Genomic DNA, 13966 nt, shown 5'->3' with positions numbered 1-13966 from the left:
TGGGGTTGCTATACATACTTAAGGACTATACATATTCAGCTCTGTGTTTTCCACCCTGCCTATGAATTGATATAGTAAGCAAGGTTGCTTCTCCCCCTCTCTGACACCCTGCCAACTCTTTATATCTCAGAGATTACCTTGATGACTCCCAAAGTGAATTAAAAAGTCCTCAAACACTCAACACTGATGAGAGTCATTGACACGATTTTGGGCTTAGATGGAATACCACTGGTTTTAGGCTTAACTATGTCATGAATGTTTCATGCTTAGAATGACTTATGGTGAGAAGAGAATGTTTTTTCTCTGTCTGTTATAGAACTTCTTCTGGGTCCTTTGTTTTTTTCCTTGCTGTTGTTGTAAATGCCTGTGTTTGCTTTCTTAATCCATATAGAATTACGCATGTGTTGGCTAGCTTGTTAGCTGTAGCACAGACTAAATAAAGTTTTAGGAATGTTACTTGAAAAGACTGCCATTTTCTCCTTCTCATTTATTTAATTCCTAAAAAAGGAAGTACCATTCATGTATCAGTTTTTTAAAAGAAATGGCACACAGTTGTGCTTCTTCAGCTTTTGGGTTGAAATGCTTTCCTGTAAGGACTTCTCAAGGAATAAGAAAAAATCCTGAGGCCTGTGAAGGCTGAAGTTTTCCTTTTTTGGAGCTCCAGGATCTGAAAGCTCCCCAGCTTTTACCCTTCAGCTGTTGCAAGTATAAACCTCAGGCCAGTCGTGGGGAAAGAAAACTGAACCTGCCTCTCCTTTGACTCTTTCCAGAAACACATACCAGCTGTTGCATTGGACTTTATTCCTGAGTAACTCATCTTAGATACCTTAACTTCAGGTCTCATTCTTCAGATAATCTAGTTATCCAGAGAAGCAAACTTTCTCCTGAATTCTCAGGTCATATTTGGGCCTAATCGTTCAGATGAGGAGGCTGAGAAGTGGGGAGGAAGTTACCACCACTTCCCTTGTATACACAGGCACCAAGTGGCGCACCCCAACCTCAGTTGTTAACAGACAGGCCGTCTAAACAAGTTAAATGCCATGTAAAGTGAAAGTGAAGTGAAAGTCGCTCAGTTGTGTCCGACTCTTTGTGATCCCATGGACTGTATGATCCATGGAATTCTCCAGGCCAGAATACTGGAGTGGGTAGCCTTTCCCTTCTCCAGGGGATCTTCCCAACCCAGGGATCAAACCCAGGTCTACACTGCAGGCAGATTCTTTACCAGCTGAGCCACAAGGGAAGCCCAAATGCCGTGTAAGTGGTGCCTTATTTGTTAGACTCTTGAGAAGTTGAGAAATAGGAGAATGTTTTATGAGTACCTTGTGTTTACAGGATCGGTTGCTCGTCTGATATCCTCAGCGAAGATGATCCCATTGGCTGGTTTGAGCTGGAAGAAGAGTGGGATGAAGCAGATGTCAAGTTGCAGCAGTGCAGAGTTGCCAAAGTAAGCATCAGTGAGTTGTGGCCTTCACGTACCTCCTCACTCCTCCCCTCCTTTTGTCTGTTTTTTTTTTTTTTTTTTTCCCCTTTAGATATTTATTCATTTGGCTGGGCCAGGTCTTAGTTGCAGCGTGCAGGATCTTTGAGTTGTGGCATGTAGGATCTAGTTCCCTGACTAAAGATCGAACCTGCGCCCCTGCATTGGGAGCACAGAGTCTTAGCCACTGGACTACCAGGAAGTCCCATCCCCTCCTTTTGTCTTATAAGTGTTTATTGAGTGGTCATTGTGTGCCAGACCTATGCCAGCACTGGTACCCTGGAGGTGAATCAGACATGATCGTGACCCTCAAGGAATTCAGAGTCTAGTGGGAGTCACAGACATGTGAAACACTGCGATTGGGCTGAGACATACAGGGTGTTGTAGCCCAGAGGAAAATATTTACCCAGTCTGGAATTCACCACGGAAGGCTTCCCAGGAAAGTTGGTGTGATGCCAAGTGTTGAAAGTTGATTAAGCTGCCTTCTTTAGCCAGGCTGAGAGGTGTGGAGAAGGGCATCTCAGGCTTAGGGAACAGTTAAGTCCACAGGCATAAGTGCAAGAGAGATGTCTTACTGTAGCTGTGAAAGAAACAGTGATTATCTGACTACTTAATTTTTTGTAGCCGCCATTGTAAATCTTAGCAAGAAGCTCAAATAAAAGAAATAAGAATTATCTTTAGGATATATACATAGTAGCTGCTCAGTAAATGTTTATGCAACTGAGTAATGGATTCTGAAAGATCCTCAGCAAAGGAGCTTTCACTACAGAGAGTGTGCATAGAAGTTGGGCTTTGAAAATGACTTTAGCTCTGCGAAGACAAGGCTGTGTCCTGGGCTCCCAGCACATAGGTTACATGTAACTGGAGGGTTTTGAGATGGTCTTCTTAGGGCAGTCATTGACTGTTTTCACTATATAGCTGTTTTCTGTTTCAAAACAACTGTGCTGGGACTTCCCTGGCAGTCCAGTGTTTAAGACTTCGCCTTCCAATGCAGGGTTTGCAGGTTCAATCCCTGGTTGGGGAGCTAAGATGCCGCATGCCTCTTGGCTAAGAAAAAAACAAAAACAGAAGCAGTATTATAACAGTTCAATAAAGACTTTAAAAATGGCCCTCATTTAAAAAAGAGAAAGCTTCAAACAAGAAACCCAAGTGACTGTGCCACAGAGCAGACATCTTTCCCTTATTTATCCTGTCTTACTCTGTTTTTGCCTTGAAGAGGGGGTAATGCCATTCTCTTATTGTGATCTTTCCCAGAACCTGACTCCAGCATTTGTATAGTCTCTTTCCTGTTTGCTGTAGATTCTAGACTTATACTTTGTGTCCCCCGTGCTAGGCGTTGTGGGGCCTCATTAATCATGAAAGTCACAGGGAGACCTGCCCAGAGTGACCTTCACCTCCCTTTCATCAGTACCCAGAGCTTCTGAGTCCCTCTCATCACGTCTCTCTTGTTCTTTCCAGTATTTGATGGTGAAGTTCCTCTGCACCCGCCAGGAGTCGGCAGAGCGCTTGGGAGTGCAAGGCTTGAGCATCAGTGGGTACCTCCGGCCTGCGAGAGCAGGAGCGGAACAGAGCATCGTCTGTGCTCACTGCAGAAGGGGCACGGAGGAGAGCGTCTGTGGGGCCACACTGCTCCTCAAGACCCTTCAGTTCATTCAGCAGCTTGCCCACGACCTGGTAGCATTTCCTCAGTTGTTAAACCTTGTTGCCTTGGGAAAAGTCAATGATGTGTTTGGGGGAAGGAATACCATCCCATGAAACCTGGCCCTGCTGAGGCCATGCAGTTTGAATGAGGATGGCAGGCATCACTGCTGTGATGATGTTGGGAATTTAAGGGGAGTACAGTGTGGGGCATTGATGGCATCAGTAAGTGGAAGGCGGAGTGGCCTGTGATCACCATCTTGAGGTTTCCTGGAATAGACTTGCACAGAGATCTTAAAGATGCCCAGCTGGGATTGCCAGGGGTCACTGGGGAGCCAAAGCACATTTATGGGATTTATGTCTTCTATAAGTCCTAGAAGTACTCCTGAAGTGTAGGTGAGTTCTGTCTCTTTATTTTAACTCCGAAAATAATAACAGGATTTTTTAAAAGTTGAAATGTAGTTGACTTATAGTATTAGCTTTAGGTGTACAACATAGTAATTTGATATTTTTATAGATTACACTCCATGCAAAGTTACTATAAAATATTGGCTATATTCCTTGCTATACATTATATTCTTATAACTTAAAATTGATGTTATACCTGATAGTTTGTACCTCTTAATCCCTTCACCTATTTTGCCTTTCCTCTCACTCCTTTTCTCACTGGTAACTAGTTCTGTTCTATGTATCTGTGAATCTGTTTCTGTTTTATTATATTTGTTTGTTTCATTTTTTAGATTCCACATATAAGTGAAAGTTTACAGTATTTGTCTTTCTCTGTCTTACTTCACTCTAGGTCCATCTATGTTGTTACAAATGGCAGAATTTCATTCTATTTATGGCTGATTAATATTCCATTGTGTGTGTGTGTGTGTGTGTGTGTGTGTGTGTGTGTGCCATATCTTCTTGATCTGTTCATCTGTTGACGGACAGTTAGGTTGGTTCCACATCTTGGCTATTGTCAGTAATGATGCTGTGAACATTGTGTTTTCGATCCTGACTTTTGCAGTCGCTAATGAAAACACAGTGACAACCCACTCAAAGATTTTTGCAGTCGTCACCATAGAGAACGTGGCTTATGTCTCAGGAATCTCATAGCGCTCTTCTGTGTGGGATGCAACAGTGTCTACTCTTTACCTTCATTCTGCTTCATGGCACATTCAGAGACTGATAACTCAGTTTGTATGTGCACTGTTTGGTCTTTGGAGCTCTCCTATCACAGCAGAAAAGAGCAGATGAGAGAGAGATGCGTAGATGTAGCAAGAGCGTTTACAGCAGGATTGATCTTTCAGCCTGTGTTCAGGGAAGGATCAAAACAAGCTGCAATATGATCTTGGACAGTAGTCATCACCACGTAGAGGTTCCCTCATGTCCCAGGTGTCGTATCTGTGAAGTCAGGGAGCTTTCACAGGGATGTGTGTGCGTATGTTACATGTATATATACACTCACATGCATGTGTACACACACACACATATTTTATAGTTTCACCCAAAAATAGTTATCCACAGATTGTCATTTAAGGGTCACTTCAGTTATGTTGGGATTGTACACATAGGAGGAGCTACCTTATCCCTTAATAATGAGAAGTAAATGAGCTGTTACAATATTTCTCCAAATGAATTTTTCAGTTTTATTTTTTCTGGTCTTTATAATTTTTTAGGTACAGCAAAAGGAAAGTGGCTTAAAATATAAATCTTTTCTGGACTTCGCGGGTCTTGACTTGCAGATCTTCTGGAATTTTTACAGTAAATTAAAGCAAAAGTAAGTCGGAATATGTTACAAGATGATAGTCACATGGGACTTCCCTGGTGGCTCAGATGGTAAAGATGATAGTCATATAAGCACAACTGAAAACTCTTGAGTTTTGCTATTCTAAATAAACAGTTGTTTTTTTTTCCCCCCAGGATTTTTTGCTTGCTACTAGTTTATCTTGTTCTGATTTGAAAGATTTGGTTATTGTTGAAAATAATATCTTACCTTTCTGTAAAATGCTTTATTTGAGCAGTGTTTTTGCAAGCATTTTGCCCTTTATAGTACCTTGTAATGATAGCCAGGTCAAGTATTACAGCATCTTCATTTTTCCTGCTGATGAAACGGAGTCAGAAATGCATTTCCTTGCAACAGAGTAGGCAGAGTCAGACAAGGTCTGTGTCTTCAGACATACCATGTACACTGTTCTTTCCTTTCCACCTTTCTTCTGCTCAGTTGGCATTTTTCCTGAGCCTGGTGCCTAGTGGGGAGAGTCCTTCGTAGACAGCTGTGGGAAAACAACAACAGCAAGGGGAAAACAACTGGCCCTTTTGCTCTCTGAAGGTCTTTGTCTTTCTGTAGCCCCAGGGAAGAGTGCATCTGTGCCCAAACTCTGCTTCTGCAGCTCCTCCAGAGCTGCTTCTCGGTGCTGCAAGGAGACGCCCCGGCCGCCGCGGAGGACGCCAAGGCTCCAAGCCCGCGCCCTAGGCCGGTGGAGGCTGCCAAGGAGCTCTATGCACACCTGTGCAGTGGTAGGATTGGGGTTCCTCTTTACTGTGACCCTATTCTGGTGGTCTGCGGGGCCTCTCACTGTAGAGAACCAGGGATTCTTTGACCATGCAAACCCAGTAAAAGGTTTATGTCTTTGGAAAATGAGTTTCCTCGATCTTCTCTGAATCATTATTTGGAGTTCAGGATTTAGTCCTCCTCAATGCCTTCCTCCTGGTTTCTGACATACAGTTGTGTTATACTGAGAGTAATTATTATTACATTCTCCAGTCTTTTTGCCTTTTCATACTGTTCATGGGGTTCTCCAGGCAGGAATACTGGAGTTGTTGCCATTTCCTTCTCCAGTGGAGAATGAGATGGTTAGATAGCGTGATAGACTCAATGGACATGAATTTGAGCAAATTCCAGGAGATAGTGGAGGACAGAGGAGTCTGGCATGCTACAGTCCATGGGGTCGTAAAGAGTCAGACATGACTTAGTGACTGAATAAAAACAACAGTCAGTCTTTCCTTCAGCTAAGACACAGGGCTAAGGCTGACGGATTGAAGGGAGGAGATGGTAATGATGGATTGAGAGTAAGACATGCGATCATCTGAAGTTATTTTTAAGACTTTGCCAAGTTGTGTCTCAAAAGAGCAGAGAAATAATGAAAGAAAAACTGGAACATAGAGTCTTTATTTTTGTTAAATGTAAACAAACCAAAAAATAATTCCTTTACACTGCCTAGCTTGTGCAAAGGTATTTCTTTGTTCTGGTAGTGCGTTTATGGATTAAAGCAAATATATATATTGTAAGTGAATAGATGAGCTATATTAAAGCTGATTGTTCATTTTTATCAGTGGTGGATAGGTTGGATGGAGACTCTGTGCCCGTGGAAATACTGAAACAAGAAGTCAGGAACACCCTTCTCAATGGGGCTGCCATCTTCTTTCCTGACCGACAGACCCGGCGGAATCATCTCTTCACCATGATGGTAATTATTTATGTTATAAGTGCAGATTCCACTCTTGACCTATCTTGGCATGAAACTTAGTAGTTTTTATTTTCTCTGATGTCCTCTCGGTTTCCGTTTCCCAAAGGTGTATTTAATACTTGCCATATGCAAAGTTTTGTGTGGGATACAGGTATCTAAGGACATAGTACTATACTCAAGATGGGGATGACAGATAATCCCAACCTCCATTTCACAACTTGTTGGATCACAAGGGGAGGGTTTAGTCTCCTTCATCTTTATGACATGCCTACAACCAAGTGTTCTTTTTAACATTTTAACTTTTTATTACGGGAAAATCTAAATAGAGAACTGGACTAAATAATACACATCAGTCCTTCCAACCCCTCAAATGTACTCATCACCTAGATTCAGTAATTACAAACTCAAGCTAAACTTGTTTCACCTATTGTATACCTCGAATACTTCTCCCTGTACACCATTATATCAAAGTAAATCCCTGACTTATTCGTTAATATTTCAGTTTATGTCTATAAAGAAAATACAGCTAAGTTTTAATCCTCAGCTGCATCCTCTCACCCAAAATCATGATTGAGTTTGAGTTATCCTAGGAATGAAAGGATGGTTTAACAATAGAAAATCAAAAAAAAAAAAACAATAGAAAATCAGTCAATGAAATCAGAGAGGAAAAAGATCAAATTGACAACTACAGAAGATACTTTAATAAGATTTAATTCTAATGATGACTAAACAACAAAACCCTTACAAACTCCCCTAATCTGGTGGAGGGCATGTATCTAAAACCTACAAAAATCAATGTACTGGCCTTTGGATTACTGACTCATCCCTTTCAAAATGAGGTATAAGCCAAGGGTGCTTACTGTCACTGCTTCTCTTGATATAGTAGTAGAAGGCCTAGCCACTGCTGTAGGACAAGGAAAAGAAATTAAAAAAATAACAAATAATAAAACATACAATCATTATTAGTCTGTTTAGACAAGCGACTAAATAGAATTACTGAGAAGAGTTGATAAAGAAGACGAGATGCAGCATTTTAAAAAGGCATTTCTGTATGTAACAGCTACTTAGCACATGCAATAGAAGTGCCCCGTCAGATGCATAAAGCCCTACAGAAACAAAAAAGGGAGTAAAAGAAACATAAAATGTGGTCCCTGTTGCCAAATGATTGCAGTACAGTTGGGGACACTGCCACAAGGAAGAACTGACCCCAGGTTGCAATAGACATTTTAGAGGAGAATTCTGTTAAGTGGTTGAGGAAGGTTTCAGAGAGGAGGGAGGATTTTTCGTTGTTTTCAGCTGTCTACAAAACGTGCATATCAGCTTGAGGGATCAGGTTTTTGTTTTTTTTCCAGTTTTACTGATATAATTGACATACAGCATTGTATAAGTTTAAGGTATACAGCATAAAGATTTGACTTACATAAGTCATGAAATAGCGCAATAAGTTTAATTAACATCTATCATCTCATATAGCTATAAGATCAAGGAAATAGAACTTTTTCTCCGTGTGGTGAGAACTCCTAGGATTTATTCTTTAGTTCACTTTCATATGTAATGTACAACAGCATCGATCACATTGGTCATGTTGTACTCTACACCCTCAGTACTTATCTATGTCACAACTGGAAGTTCATACCATTTGACTACCTTTATTCAATTCCCCCCATCCCTCCCTCCAACCTCTTTTTCTGTGAGTTTCTTTGTTTTTGAAGTATAATCGACCTACAACACTACATTATTTCCTGTTATACAACATAGTGATTCAGTATCTCTATACATTTCAAAATGATCACCACGCTATGACTTGTCACCATCTGAGAATATTATTTAGTTATTGACTGTATTCCCCACACTGCTTTTCATACCTGTGACTAATCTGCAGCCAGAAGTCTGTAGTCTTAATCTCTATTATCGATTTCTTTCCTCCTTCCACCCCTCTCAGCTCTGGGAACCACTGGTTTGTTTTTTGTATCAGTGACTTTGTTTCTGGTTCATTATGTTTGTTCATTTGTTTTTTTTTTTTTAGATTCCACATATGAGTGAAATCATACAATATTTGTCTTTCTCTGTATGACTCATTTCACTTAGCATAATACCCTCTGGGTCCATCCATGTTGTCACAAATGCAAGATTTTATGACTAATATTCATACATACATATATGTATGTATATTCCACACCTTCTTTATCTGATCATTGATGGGCACTTAGGTTGCTTACATATCTCAGCTTTTGTGACTAATGCAGCAGTGAATATTGGGATGCATATATCTTTTCTCATTAGTGTTTCTGTTTTCTCTGGATAAATAACCAGGAGTGGAATTACTGGATCACGTGGTAGTTCTGTTTTTAATTTTTTGAGAACTTTCAAAAGCTGTTACTGTTTTCCATAATGGCTGTACCAGTTATATTCCCACCAGTAATGCATGAAGGTTCCCTTTGAATCAGTTTTCACTTTGTGAGTATAACCTCTGACAGCATCAGCTGACGTGACCCATTGGATTGTGGGCAAGTCTCTGTCCCGCTTGTTTGCTGGAAGTGTTTACCAGGCAGCTGAGCAAACTTTTTTTTTTTTTTTGCTAACCTGTGTCCCACACAGAAAAATAGAAAGAGGACGTGCAACCTTTTGAATGACATTGTTGTCTGTTAGTAGAGCAGCTCATTAACTTTTCCTTTGTCCATCTATCTTGAGGGCTGTATTTTTTCCCTCTTCTCATGCAGATGAATTAAACTGCTGTCCTTTGTGACCATATCGTCTCTCTCCCACTCTCTAGTGCCAGGCAGGGCCTTGGGTCTTAAATTCTCTGGAAATCGTCCCCCGTGCCTTGCTAGCAGTAGATGTTCAGTACATTTATTGAATTAAGAAGAGAAAAAACACCTGCAAAGTAACCAATAGCCTCATCGGGGTTGTGATTTCTGTAACTGTCACCATTGGCTCTTTGGACTTACACAGAGAAAGCTTAGATCCTGTTTTTAAAAAAATAGGAAGCTCATAAAAAATGTTCTCCATCTCTGCTCCCTCTTCTCAGGATGGCATGCCCAGTGATAAAAGTATACATCTTTTGGAAGTCACCTTCCTAAACATTTGCATCAGACTTTCTTGCAGGAAAGCTTCACCATGTCAGCTTCAGCAGTGAAGAGAAGTAAACCTGCCTGCCCTCTTTTATTTAGGCAGGGAGTTCTGCTCCCTCTTAGCACTAGGCCAGGTCTCAGTCCAGCCCATGAGGTGGTCTGCCAACCACAGCGTTCATCATGTTTGGGAACAGTGGGCCATGGTATTTCGTTCTGCTCAAGGGCTCTGGAACTTCCATGGAGTAGATTTCCTGAATGTGCAGTTTCTTGTTTTCTAGAAGAATGTCACCGAGCAGGAACATAAGCAGTCCATGCAGCTCACTTTCCGCTCTCTCTGCACATATTTTAGGTAAGTTTATAATTCTCAATTGTCCGATACTTCAGATCTTTGCAACGTTGTTTTCCTGAGTTCTCCCTTCCTTTCAGGTGCTTCTGGAGTAACCAGGTACTTCCCTCACTCAGCCAGGTTTCTAGAGTGAGTTATCACTGGCCTTCGACGTGACTAAAAATAGTGATAGAACGATAGTCTTGTCAAGAGCTTGCTCCAAGTCCCAAGTCACTGTAAGACCATTTAGAGTGGAGCTCATTGGGAGTCTCCTTGAACACTTCAGTTTCTACATAATTTTTGAAGACAAAAATAGAAGCTGCAGGAGTTTGGGCTAAAAACCCAAATATGTGAAAGCCCAACTGCAGAGGCACAGAATGGTAGTTCAGCAAAAAGTGTGCTGGGAGCGGTGATGTGGAGACTGCTACCTGGATTGACTACCAGAGAAGCTTATGGGCCTGTAGGTTGCATTATTGGAGGTATAAAGTCTTGAAGAAGGGAGGGGATTAAAGCCTGAGCTGTCTGCAGGTAAACTGTGCCTTGTATGGACGCCAGGCTTAGAGAACTCTATAAGATGTCTTCAGAATCAAGTGTCAAGAATGATGAAAGGACCTGGGGCTCATGTGAAGAACCTTTGAAGATGCAGGAAATATTCAGCCTGGATTGTCAAGTCAGCAGTCGTGAAATTAGGTGTATTTCCTATTGGTGGCCAAGGTGATTTATTCATCATATTTATTCCCTGGCATCTTTTCTAAGGACTCGAAGATTTATGGGCCTGTGCTTATATAAGGACTTGTGGATGGACAGTGGCACAGACCCCACTGGGACCCTGACCCTCTTCTGACTCAAACCCCTCACATGCCATAGAACTGACACTGAAAACTTGCTGGGTTCTCTTTTGAGATAGAAAGCATGAAAATCCCCTTCCTGACACGAGGTGTCATGACTACTTTATGTCCTTCCAGTGATAAGGATCCTGGTGGCCTTCTGCTGTTACCTGAGAAAGGCGACCTGGCCAACATGGACATCAACGAAGTGCTGGCGGTCATGAACACCCTGCTGTCTGTTGCCGCTCGAGAGGTAACCGATGCCGCTCCATTTCCTTGGAGTCATGGCTCCTTCCCCTTTAGCCCTCGTTTACGGCGTGACTGTAACTCCATGCCTGTGAGCACAGAGGTTCCCTGTCTGCCTTTGCTCCAAGTCAGGTGAGGGGACGCTCCCCTGCCTGGCGGTGGTCGGCCAGCAGTAAACACCCGAACATGCCCGTGAAGACTCCCTTTGAAGAAGAGGAGGGTATTTACCGAATGCTCTTGTGGTGTCAGTCAGTGAACCCAGCACAGAGTCATGTATTTGTGGTGTGAATTCTGTGGGAAATCACGTATAACTTTTTTAAAAATTTATGATTACTTTGCAAATTTGCAGGCTGATCAAATCTGAAAGGATGGTCTCTTTTCTGTGCTAATGAATTTTAAAATACTTTTTTCCTTTTTTTTCTTTTTTAACATGAAGGGGAAAAGCTTGAGAAAGGCTTTTTGGAGGAGGTGGTACTAGAGCTCCTCATGAGCCCACGGATAGCGTCTGATCAGGCAGAGAGGGAGGGGTGTTCCCGCTAGAACAGCATGTGTAACCAGTGACAAGATGGGGAGGGGCCAGTATTTGAAGAGGAGAGTGATCATGGCTAGACTTTGAGCATGTTGGGTTTCTGGTCAGGCAGGACTTCACATGACAATGTCTGGTTGAACACTCAAGCTGAGTCAGTGCTGGGAATGGAGATTTGCCATCATTAACCAACTAGTGCTAGTTGAAGCCATGAATGTTGGTGTCCTCTCATCACCAGTAGGCATCTATGTAGATAGGGTGGCCAGGAGAGTAAAAAGGCCTGGCAGGAAGAAATGCAGGAGAGATAGAAGCAGAGCGAGGAGAGAATTCAAGGACAGTAGTCAGCGGAGCCCTCAGGACTTAGGTCAAATGGGGAGGCTGTCTCTAGGCAGTGACCAATGCCTTTGAGGACCAATATCAGCGAGTGGTGGGACCCGAAAGGGTAAAATGACAGGGAGGGGAAAGGCAAGGACAGCAGGTGTGAGCAACTCTATCAAATGGAATACATGTACCAAAAAAATGTATGTTGATGGACAAGTTAAAGAAACGGCTATTTTAAGAACCAGAATGTTCCCAGTATTTTTGAAGTCCGTTCTCACCCGCTGTTCCCTTCCATGGGTCATCTTCCTTCTTCCTCACCAGAGGGAACCACTATGTTAAAGTTTATATTCATCATACCCTTGTTTTAGTTTCTAGTTATCCCTACTTAGCATACTTGTTCTGCCTGGTTTGGGCTTTAATGGAATCATATAGTATACAGTATTCTGGGACAAGTTTTTTTTCACTCGGCATTTTTGAGATTCATCCATGTTGATGTATGTGCTACAGTTCACCCTCCTCCCCCACACCCTTCACCGGTTCACAATATTCCCCTTACGCATCTGCTATAATTTATTTATCCACTTTATTTTGGAGGGATAGTTAGGTTGTTTCTAGTTTGGAGCATTTACATGAAAATAACAAATTTTGTGCTTTGTGGATACAAGAATTTGTCTCTAGGTGATTCTTTGGAGAAACTGGAGAATAAAGGTGATGGTTAGAGAGCCATAGAGGGATAAAGAATTGTTCTGTAAAATGGATGTTTTTTGTTTTTTTTTTTTAATTTGGATTGGTGTATAGCTGGTTGACAATGCTGTAATAGTTTCATGTGTGCTTAGTCACTTTAGTCATGTCCTACTCTTTGTGACCCTATAGACCAGAACCCACCAGGCTCCTCTGTCCACAGGATTCTCCAGGCAAGAATACTGGAGTGGGTTGCCATTTTCTTTTCCAGGAGTTCTTCCCGACCCAGAGATAGAACCCATGTCCCATATGTGTCCTGCATTGGCAGGCGGTTTCTTTACCACTAGCACCACCTGGGAATAGTTTCACATGAACAGCAAAAGGACTCAGCCATACATATGCATGCATCCATTCTCCCCTAAACTCCCCCCTCATCCAGGCTGCCACATAACATTGAGCAAAGCTCCATATGCTATATAGTAGGTCCTTGTTGGTTATCTGTTTTAAATATAGCAATGTGTCCTAAAATGCGAGAGATTTGATTGAAGGTTCAGGGGAAGGAGCCAGAGAAAAAAGGAATTTTTGAAGATGAGAGAGAGGAGGAGAGACAAGTGAGATAGGTGAGATAGAAAGAGAGAGAAAGGTGAGATAACTAGGGTGTAGGGTCCCTAAGGGGCAGAAGCGGGATGGCACACAGAGCCGAAATCATCTCTAGAGGTTCTGAGAAGCCGGAGGGCAAGAGAGGAGTTTTCATGCTACCATCTTTCTCGGTCACTTTGGGGTTGAAAGCTCTCTCATAACTATTCCCCACTTGCCTATAACCTCCTCACTTCTGACAGCCGCGCTCATAGAGAGCGTCCAGGCTGCGTTCTGTGAGTGGCTGTGCTGCAGACACTCTCCTTTTGTCTCCTCCCGTGCAGTGTGAGCTGTTGATGGTTGACGGCGCTCAGAGGGAGGCGGGCTCTGTGCTCTCCTCCCTGTTCTGGTCTGTCCAGGGCAGCCTGCTCGCCTGGTGCTACCTGCAGCTGAAGAGCTCGGACTCCGGAGCCAAGGATCTCGCCGCCGACCTCACTGACAGATGTAAGTGTCAATACAGAATCCATGAAAACAGATAGGCGTTTGGGTTTGGCTCTGTGTGTGCTCTCATCTTAGTACTTCACGCATATTGTAGAGTGTTTGTGCTTTTCATTTCATTATTACAAATCAGATGTCTTCAGCTTGTTGTGTTGTGTTTTTTTTTCTTTTTTCCTTAAAATAGAATTCTGTAGCATGTCTTTTTGCTCTGAGTTTCCTTTCTGAATGTGGTAGTGTGCCCAAGTGTGTTTATTGAAGGGCTGAGTCATTTCACAGCCCAAACATCGCCTCTGCAGTCACACAGCACTCTGAGATGATACCATCC

The 13966-nt window shown here is 42.4% G+C and overlaps 1 protein-coding gene across 1 annotated transcript in view; it reads left to right on the top strand.

The window, feature by feature from the left end:
- Window positions 1-13966, top strand: part of ZZEF1 (zinc finger ZZ-type and EF-hand domain containing 1) — a 93603-nt gene that overhangs the window by 27848 nt on the left and 51789 nt on the right. The window contains exons 12-19 of the mRNA XM_061143148.1: window positions 1333-1444; window positions 2936-3151; window positions 4780-4880; window positions 5451-5620; window positions 6437-6570; window positions 9923-9990; window positions 10932-11046; window positions 13488-13647. Of these exons, the coding sequence (XP_060999131.1) occupies window positions 1333-1444; window positions 2936-3151; window positions 4780-4880; window positions 5451-5620; window positions 6437-6570; window positions 9923-9990; window positions 10932-11046; window positions 13488-13647 (1076 nt within the window). The remainder of the gene's footprint in view (window positions 1-1332; window positions 1445-2935; window positions 3152-4779; window positions 4881-5450; window positions 5621-6436; window positions 6571-9922; window positions 9991-10931; window positions 11047-13487; window positions 13648-13966) is intronic.

This window comes from Dama dama, chromosome 5 (genome assembly GCF_033118175.1).
Source record: "Dama dama isolate Ldn47 chromosome 5, ASM3311817v1, whole genome shotgun sequence".
Lineage (NCBI taxonomy): Eukaryota > Metazoa > Chordata > Mammalia > Artiodactyla > Cervidae > Dama > Dama dama.
The sequence above is the reverse complement of the archived record's forward strand: the minus strand, read 5'-3'. Positions and strand labels throughout refer to the sequence as shown.